Source organism: Apteryx mantelli, chromosome 11 (assembly GCF_036417845.1).
Source record: "Apteryx mantelli isolate bAptMan1 chromosome 11, bAptMan1.hap1, whole genome shotgun sequence".
Lineage (NCBI taxonomy): Eukaryota > Metazoa > Chordata > Aves > Apterygiformes > Apterygidae > Apteryx > Apteryx mantelli.
Genome location: NC_089988.1, coordinates 21,724,138 through 21,734,022, shown reverse-complemented (window position 1 = coordinate 21,734,022; position 9,885 = coordinate 21,724,138). Strand labels below are relative to the sequence as shown.

Below are 9,885 nucleotides of genomic sequence, written 5' to 3'. Positions count from 1 at the left end.
CACTGCTGTCTCATAGCACCTCTGTGCTATCTGAGAGGCCCATGAGGAAGGTGCAGAGATGCTGAGAGTATGGGGCTGGTGGTGGGAGGCTGTATGTGGGCATCTGAAAAGAGCCCTGTGTGTGCTTGGCTAGAAGGGGAGTGTGGAGAGCTCCCTCAGGTGCCCGGAGAAAGGGTGAGAATTTTGGAGCTGTGCACTTTGAAACTGGACTCGTCTGCTGTCAGCAGGGTCTGGTTTCTTTCTAGGGCAACATATGAGTGTGATCATCCTCCAGCTCAATGAGTTGCAAGCAGAAGGCAGCTGGGAATGAGACTAATAGACAGACTAGCTGTCCTCAGTCTGCACCAAATGACAGTGAATCTGTTTTTCTCAGGACTCAGAGTGGAAATGCCAATGATTTCTACCTTTGAGGAACACTCCCCAGGGGTGACAAGGACATCTGAAAGAAAATAAAAAATCCCTGAAACTCTCTTCCTCAAACCTCATTCTTTAGAATTGGGACTGACAGTGCTGAAAAGCTCTTCTATGCAATATGTGGCTTTCACCTGACCAAAGGTGTGAATGTCAGAGCTGGTCACCCCCATTCCCCTGTGCCCACTGCTTTACAGCACAATTGACTCCTGTGGAGCCCATGGGCAGAGGTCCCTGCTCCTCACAGCACACTCAGCCAGTGCAAAGCGGAGCTGAAGCACGGGAGCTGCACAAAGATCCTCTCAGAAAAGAGAGAGGCAATGTGGGGGGTTGTATGAGAACTGCAACATTTGGGGTTTTTTTGCTTGAACTAACTTCTCAATGTATTTTCTCCTTTGGACAGTCCCCAAAGCCCAGACGGAGCAAAATGTCCAACAACAGTTCCCTCAAAGAGTTCCTCCTCTTGGCATTCACAGACACGCGGGAGCTGCAGCTCTGGCACTTCTCACTCTTCCTGGGCATCTACCTGGCTGCCCTCCTGGGCAACGGACTCCTCGTCGCAGCTGTAGCCTGCGACCACCGCCTTCACACCCCCATGTACTTCTTCCTCCTCAACCTCTCCCTCCTCGACCTTGGCTTCATCTCCATCACTGTTCCCAAATCTATGGCCAATTCTCTGAGGGACACCAGGGCCATTTCCTACTCAGGATGCGCTGCTCAAGTCTTTGAGTTTGTCTTCTTATTAGGAGGAGAATACTCTCTCCTCACAGTCATGGCCTATGACCGCTATGTTGCCATCTGCAGACCCCTGCACTATGGGACCCTCATGGGCAGCAGAGCTTGTGTCAAAATGGCAGCAGCTGCCTGGGCCAGTGCTTTTCTCAATTCTCTCTTTCACACTGCTAACACATTTTCCATACCACTCTGCCAAGGCAACACAGTGGACCAGTTCTTCTGTGAAATCCCCCAGATCCTCAAGCTCTCCTGCTCAGACGCCTACCTCAGGGAAGTTGGGCTTCTTGTGGTTACTGTCTGTCTCTGTTTGGGGTGTTTCATTTTCATTGTGCTGTCCTATGTGCAGATCTTCACTGCTGTGCTGAGGATCCCCTCTGAGCAGGGACGACACAAAGCCTTTTCCATGTGCCTCCCTCACCTGGCTGTGGTCTCCCTCTTTGTCAGCACTGGCACCTTTGCCTACCTGAGGCCTGCCTCCATCTCCTCCCCAGCTCTGGATCTGGTGGTGGCTGTTCTGTACTCGGTGGTGCCTCCAGCAGTGAACCCTCTCATCTACAGCATGAGGAACAAGGAGCTCAAAGATGCCCTGAGGAAAGTGATTTCATGGACATTTTTCAGCACTGGTGACATTGCCATTGCTCTCCACAAATGACTCCCACTGTGTCCTGTACCAGGACTGAGCGTTGTTCACTTTATTTTTATTATTGCTATTATTACTATTATTAGTAGTATTTGTTATCATGTTGCTGCACAAATTGTTGGGTTCATTCTGCCTTTACTGAGACTGCTCTGTCTCACCTGGTGCCCATATAAAGTTGTGTCCAACAGTGGGTCAGAGCTGGCTCCCTCACAGTATCTCTGTAATAAAGTACGTTCTTCCTGGTGCAGTTGCTGAAGGCTGCACTTCCTCCAAAGCTGTTGGCAAGAATAGCCCCAAGGAACTGCACTCCAGAACAACCTGTTGCACAGGGTTCTCCATGGTTTCACGAGCAAAAAACTCATAATCCGTTATGATTTCTTAGAGAGCAAGGCTTGGATTTAGGACTCACCCATCAGTGTCCAGTGATAGTGGAGGGGATGAATGGTCATGGATTTACATACAGACAGCTGCCCAACATGTTATGGCCCAGTGTCAGATGTCTATCCTTCTGGAGGGGAATCTGGAGGTGCAAGGAGAGTACAGGGCATCTCCTGGGACAGCGTGTGCCTGGCGTGGGCAGTGAGTAGAGCCCCCACAAAGTGAGAAATCCTCCAAGGTGGAGTCACTTAAAGGTAAAGCACTAAACCCCGATATCCACAGGCAAAAGAGGACTCTGCAATGTCCGGAGAGGCAGTGGGGACCCAGCTGGCACAGGGAAGGGAGACTAGAGAGCCCTCTGTGTAACCCTCTGTGAAATACCAGGGGCAGGATCTAGAGGCACACATGGGCACAGCTAGTAGCTTTGGAAATGCTCCATAGTCCCTCCAAACACCTGCCACATCTGCAGTCCCCGGGAGGGATTAAAGGCCGTGATCCCCATTTGGTTGGATCTGCCTCCCACCCTGACCAGCACTGCCAGTGCAGAGTCACCCTGTGGCCCTGTAGCCCCACAGCCTGCTCGCTCTGAACAGTAGCACTGCGAGCTCAGGGCACCGCAGAAGAACAGGGAAGGTGGTGCAGAAATGGCCAGCGAGATCAGAGGATGGACTGGGAGAGATGAGAAGGAAGTGGATCTGGCCTTGAAATTGTCTTGGAGAGAGAAATGCCAACTTTAAATCCAAGACAATGATGTTCAGAGTGTGGGTACACTAAAGTGAGCTCATGGTGCAGAGCCAGAAGTCCTTGCTGTCCTAGCTCTCCACATGGCCTGGGAAGTAGCTGAAGAAGGATTAATGCTCCCCACTCTCCCAGCTCCTAGTGCCATTGTCCCTCCTGAAGGGAGGCACCAAAAAGAAGACTGGGACCTCTTGTGGCAGCTTGTGTTGAAGGAAGCAGGACCCGGGAGCCATATCAGTGTGCTGCTGTCCCTTACGCTGTGTCCCCAGCACGTTTTTCAGATAATCTCCCCCACCCTGCACGGTGGTCTTCACCCCAAAAGTCACCCCCAGACAAGGCTCCATGCCCAACTGGAGGACTGGATGTCCAGCTGTGAGCCCTGGGAGGATGAGCCCTCTGCTGGGTCCTCTGCAGGGCTGGCAGGGAGCATGCAGAAGAGGTCCTGGGGCTGTCTACTGGGCCTGTAGACCATCCTCCTCCCATGGGGGCCCTCAAGCAGGGTGCCTCAGTGCAAAAATCCAGCCCAGCTTGTCACTGCATGAACAGAGAGGAGAAGCTGTCCCAGGAAACTCCTCACATACCCAGACCCTCACACCAGCCATTTCCATCACTGGCCATTCCCCACGGTCCTGGAGAGGGGTCATCTCTGAGTGTGACCAGCTCCATCTGCCTGCTGGGCTCAGCAGCTGTATGGGGGGAATGCCCAGCCCTGCCTGGCCTCTCCCTTTTGGCTCAGATCCCAGCAGACCCCAGAGCAGGCATTCTGATAACCCTGGGGGGACAGGATCAGGGCTGGGCAGGGGCTGGGGACTGGTGGGAGGCTGCCAGGCAGAAGGGCCGAGGGGGATGGGGCAGCAAGGGCTGTCATGGGGACCATGCTGGGGGGATGTTTCCCCACCCCAGAATGCACCCTGTCCTGAGCGGGGCCTGCACAGTGGGGCTGTGGGGCCAAATGGAGGTTAGCAGGGCTGAGACAGTGGAGGGCTGAGGTGCAGATGGGAGCCACGATACTCCAGAAACTCCTGACAGTCATGAAGGGGACTCACTGCTGCTAGCTGGATCAGGGTTTTCTCTAGGGCTGCAGGCACCAGCACCACCTGCCAGGACTCCCAGACCCAGCACAGATGGTCAGTGCCCAGCACTGCAGCTCACAGTGCCGCCCGTCCTGTGTCACTGTCTCAGGAGCACCGCTAGGTGCATCACTACCTGCCCAGGTGTGGAGAGGAGCTGCTGGAGGTCTGCTCTTCTCATGCCTGCTGATCCTGTCTCTGTCCTGGCATCAGCCCACAGGCTCTGCCCTGGGTCATGTTATGTCTCCATACATTCACAGAATCACAGAATCACAGAATCACTGAGGTTGGAAGGGACCTCTGGAGATCATCTAGTCCAACCCCCCTGCTCAAACAGGGTCACCTAGAGCACATTGCACAGGATTGCATCCAGGCGGCTTTTGAATATCTCCAGAGAAGGAGACTCCACCACCTCTCGGGGCAACCTGTTCCAGTGCTCTGTCACCCTCACAGTGAAAAAGTTTTTCCTCATGTTAAGATGGAAGTGTCTGTGTTTCAGTTTGTGCCCATTGCCTCGCGTCCTGTCGCTCGGCACCACTGAAAAGAGTCTGGCCCCATCCTCTCGACACCCTCCCTTCAGATACTTATACACATTGATAAGATCTCCTCTCAGCCTTCTCTTCTCCAAGCTAAACAGGCCAAGCTCTCTCAGCCTTTCCTCATAAGAGAGATGCTCCAGTCCCCTAATCATCTTTGTGGCCCTTCGCTGGACTTGCTCCAGTAGTGCCACATCCCTCTTGTACTGGGGAGCCCAGAACTGGACGCAGTACTCCAGATGGGGCCTCACCAGGGCTGAGTAGAGGGGGAGAATCACTTCCCTCGACCTGCTGGCAACACTCTTTCTGATGCAGCCCAGGATACCATTGGCCTTCTTGGCCACAAGGGCACATTCTCGTCTAAGACCACATAGGGATCTGCAGCACATAGCTCTGCTTGCAGCTGGCCACCACAGCTCGCCTGCATGGTCCCAGGAGATCCCAGCAAGGCTGTGCTTGGAGGTGAGGCTGTGATTGTCCTCAGTCAAAGTTGCTGGGATGGTCTGTCTGGGGCCAAGGGGAGGAAAGGACAAGAGACAACAAGGAGAACATGCAGTACAGGAAATTTCAAATGAGCTGAAGGAGAAATAAAGAAATGACCATGGCAGTTGAGCAGCACTGGAGCAGGGGACGGGAGATCTATAAAAACTCTCCTGGAGTAAGCACCTACCACCCTGATCTAACTGTCAAGTTAGTCCAGCTCAGAGCAGATCGTGGTCCTGGAGATCTCTGGTGCTCCCTCCCAACCCAAATCCTCTAGGGGGAAGGGGCTGGAAAGTGGAGTCTGGGGCAGGGGACACTGTTGTGGGGTTGAGGCCTTGCTGGCATTTGTACTGCCTGGTGAAGCCTGTCCTCAGAGTGACACAGTGAGTGAGTTCATCCTCCAAAGGAGTCTCTGCTCCATGGGCAACAGGAGTCAAACCAGTGCCAGGAGACTGCAGAAAAGTTCTCAGGAACATACCAGGCATTCAGGCCCTTTGACTGCTGAGGTGTCCCCAGAGCGGTGCTTTGCATCCAGGGTCTGAAGGGCTGAGAAATCTTTAGAGCCAGAGCAGATCAGAGTCCCCTCCCCTGGACTCACAGGTTCCAGGGCATCAGCAGGGCTGTACTGGGTGCAGGGAGGGAATCACTAGCCCAGGGCATGAGCAGATCCCCCTCTGACCTCCCCTCTCTCTTCACACCGTGGAACAGAGATTGTGTTTCCCACGTTGGCCCTCCCTGCCAGGCTGTATTCCCAGCTGGAGGGGACGCAGGCTTCACACTGGGGAAATGCAGGAGAGCCCAGTGTCATCTAGAGGAGCAGGATCCCACCACACCTGCTGGGTGGCCAGGCCTGCAGGCTGCAGACCCCACTTTGTTCCCCACAGACCTCCTGCCTGGGGCTGGAGGGTGTCCAGCAACAAGGCAGGCATGCCTGGGGGTGTGGTGCCATTGGCGTGGTGGCCTTTGGACCAGCCTCTGTCTGTAAGGGACTCAGCAGCTTCTCTGCCTCCATGTTAGTGGCAAAATTCATGTCGTAGCTTCTTCTCTCTGGAGAGCTGAGGATTTCAATCTCTGGAGAAGGGGAAAAAGGAAACCCTTTTGTCCATGGGACTTGTAGCACCCCGTCAACCCTCTACTGCCTTTCCCGGCTGTATCATCCCAGAAGTCCTTTGGCAGGACCATTTTTTGGTTTGGTACCCCCATGTACTTCTTCCTCCTCAACCTTTCTCTCCTTGACCTTGGCACCATCTCCACCACTGTCCCCAAATCCATGGCCTATTCCCTGAGGGACACCAGGGCCATTTCTTACTCGGAATGGGCTGCCCAGGTCTTTTTCTTGGTCTTCTTTATGTTGGCAGAGTATTTTCTTCTCACTGTCATGGCCTATGACCGCTACGTTGCCATCTGCAAACCCCTGCACTACGGGACCATCATGGACAGCACAGCTTGTGTCAAAATGGCAGCTGCTGCCTGGGCCAGTGGTTTTCTCCATGCTCTCCTGCACACTGCTAATACATTTTCCATACCACTCTGCCAAGGCAACAGAGTGGACCAGTTCTTCTGTGAAATCCCCCAGATCCTCAAGCTCTCCTGCTCAGACTCCTACCTCAGGGAAGTTGGGCTCATTGTGGTTAGTGCCTCTTTAACTTTGGGGTGTTTCATTTTCATTGTGCTGTCCTACGTGCAGATCTTTACTGCTGTTCTCAGGATGTCCTCTGAGCAGAGCTGGCACAAAGCCTTTTCCACATGCCTCCCTCACCTGGCCGTGGTCTCCCTGTTCATCAGCACCACATTTTTTGCCTACCTGAAGCCCCCTTCCATCTCCTCCCCAGCTCTGGATCTGGTGGTGGCTGTGCTGTACTCCTTGGTACCTCTAACAGTGAACCCTCTCATCTACAGCATGAGGAACAAGGAGGTCAAGGACTCATTGAAGAAACTGTTTCAGCTCTTACTATTTCAGCAGCAATGAGCTGCCCATCTCTCCTCACAAGTGATTTCCAGTTTATCTCAGGCAACTCTTGTGCTTTCGGAGTTCTGTCTGTGATAGCCATGTTTGTGTACAAATGTTTGAATTCATCCCACCTCTCCAGAGGCACAAACCCTGCTGTCTGACCCAGAGGTCTTCTGTAAATCTGCTGATCACTGTGTCAGAGCTGGCCTCCCAAGTAGCACCACTGTAATAAAAGGGGATCTCCTTAGTACTGTGCCTGAAGGTTGGGCTCTTCTTCCCAAGCAGGAGCCAAGAATGCACTCAGGGAATTGCACCTGAAAAGGCCCTGTTGCTGTGCTTGGATTTTCCATGGGCTAAGGGGCATCAGCTCTTTTGGGTAATGTATGAGGGAATGAGGGCTGGATTCATCCCTCTCTTGAGGGTGCCCAGTGCCCTTGAGGAGAGTGAGTGGTCAAGAGGTCTCTGCCAGGGACGGTTTCACGTATTAGAGGGCTGGTGACGGATGCCCATCCTTCTGGAAGGGAGTATGAGCCACCAGAAGAGCACAGGGGATCTCCAGGGACAGCACATTCCTGGGATGGGCAGTGAGTGGAGTCTCAGAAAACCAAGTGGAGTCACCCAAAGCAAAGGGCTAAGCCAAAGAATGCATGAAATCAGGGCTCTGCAATCTCAGGAGAGACAGTGGGCTGGGTCTATGACACACCTGAGCCATTGGAAATGCCCTGTGATTGCTCCAAGCATTCTTCACAACCACAGACCCTGGGGAGGGGATTGTCAGGTGCAATGATGGTGGTGCAGTTGGGCCTGCCCTGACCAGCATGGCCAGTGCGGAGTCACCCCGGGGCCCCACAGCCCGCTTACTCTGCAGAGCAGCCCTGTCAATGCAGGGCCCTGTGGGGAGCACAGGGAAGAGGTTCATGAATGGCTGGTGAGTCCAGCACGGACACACTGACCTGGGGAAAGGCTCTCTGAGGAGCAGGGACATCCCCGGAGAAGAGCAAAGGAGCAACTGTGTGTTTGTGGAGAGGAATAAATGAAAACCTGTTTCTGTGTGTGTCAGCTCGGGGAAGGCTGCCCTGTCACTGGAATTGTCTGAGGAGCTTCAGGACCAGGACTCGTGTGCTGTCCTGGGTATGGGGCTGGCCAGAGGGGCTGCAGGCAGCCAGGGTTAAGGATCTCCTGGTCACGAGAGCAGTGGAGACATGGAGTGAGTGGCCTCCATTTCCTTAGGCCATTGCTGGCCCCCAACCCTGGGGCTGATGTGGAGGCTGACACCCCTCTGTGCCTCCCAGGACCTGCTGTGCCCTTCAGAGGGGCTGTGGCTGTAGAGTGAGTGCCCAGAGCTCTGAAGCCCCCTGCAGTGGGCACTGCTGTGGGACCACCCCAGCCTGGGCTGCTCTGCTGGGTGGTCTGGGGAGAGGGCAGGGGAGGTGGGGAGTGTCAGGGAGGATCTGGGCTGGGCTGGAAAGGGGCCAGGAGAGGAAGAATGCCAGCAGGCAGCTGCTCTGTGTGAAGGCATTGTGGGAGCACAGGGCCATGTGCTTGGAGGGCAAATGCAGGTCTCCTGGGAAAGGCACCAGGACATGGTGGGCGCAGGAGAGAAGAGCCCAGGTTGTTCCCTGTGTTGCACGGACACACTGTGGAAGCTGCCCCAGGGCCATCGTCCTAGAGCAGCCCCTCACATCACCCCTTTCCAGTGCTGGCTGCTCACCCCAGCTGTGGGGTTGTCCATGGCCACCTCCATCCTCCTGCAGGTTTCTCTGTCCCAACGGAGGGGAAAAGGGCAGCCTTACATGACCTCTCTTCTGCACCAGATCCTGGGAGATCCTGGAGCATGGCTGTTTGCTGACCCCCACGTGGGGCACAAGTCAGGCTGAGTAGGGGCCCTCCAGACTCCAGGGGAATTTTTAAGAGTCATTTAATAACCCGCCAGCCCTTTCCATGTCCAAGGTCTCTGGTTGCACCTCCAGCTGTGCTCTGGCTTTCCTCACTCCATCCCTACGTGCACAGACAATGTCTCCATGATCCCTCTGGGCAGCCCGTCCCCTTTCCACCCTCTGTGCACGTCCACCCCAACACCCTGAATGCTGGTGCTGCTGCCAGGGAAGAGGTGGAGGATCCCTGCAGCCATTCCTCAGGGATCTCCCCAGGGAAACGCTGTGCCCAGTTACAGACTCAGCCCCAGCCCCAGCCCCAGCAGGGCAGAGGGGAGCTGCCCTCTCCTGACCCCCCTGCATGTGCCAACCCCACCTCAGCCCACTCCTGAAAGTCTTCAGTGCCGCCCTCAGGGGAGCTGGAGGTGCCTCTCCTAACCATGCATCGTAAAATCTGACCCAACTGAGTAGGGGTCCAAATCTGAAGCTCTCCTTACACCTTTACATTGGCTGTCAGGCAAGTGTTGCTGTGGATATATGGTCATCTTTTGCATCTAAAACCTTCTCTGGGTGCTGCTCAGGTCCCAGCATCCCTTTCTAAGGCTTTCTTGACTGTAGTGCAGAGACCGGTTCAAGGCAGAGATGGGGAGTCAGGTCAGCAGGATGGGCACAGGGACAGGTCCAGAAGTGAGAGGTGCAGGGCCAGGAACAGGCACATCCGCAGCATAACTCAGGCAAGGCTCCAGCCTGTGGTGTTTCACTGATGATGCAGGAATCACTCCAGTGCCCCTTCCCTGGGCCTCCTGGGTCCCCACTGCCTCTCTGGGGATTGCAGAGCCCTCATTTCCTCATGCATACCTGCATTTAGTGCTCTACCTTCTGGTCACTCCACCGTGGACTATCCCTCACTTTGTGAGGCTCCACTCACTGCCCACACCAGGCACATGCTGTCCCTGGAGATCCCCTGAGCTCTCCTGGGGGCCCAGATTCCCCTCCAGAAGGATGGGCATCTCTCATCAGCACTGTCACCTGTGGGACAGCCTTGGGCAGAAAATTCAGATACCATTCA

General features: G+C 54.8%; 1 protein-coding gene across 1 annotated transcript; it reads left to right on the top strand.

The window, feature by feature from the left end:
* Nucleotides 1–838: 838 nt before the first annotated feature.
* LOC136993134 (olfactory receptor 14J1-like) lies at nucleotides 839–1,747 on the top strand (the record flags this gene model as incomplete). The annotated part of the gene is made up of 1 exon (XM_067303145.1): nucleotides 839–1,747. A coding segment is annotated over exon 1 (909 nt), but the record flags the coding sequence as incomplete, so codon positions are not given.
* Nucleotides 1,748–9,885: the final 8,138 nt, after the last annotated feature.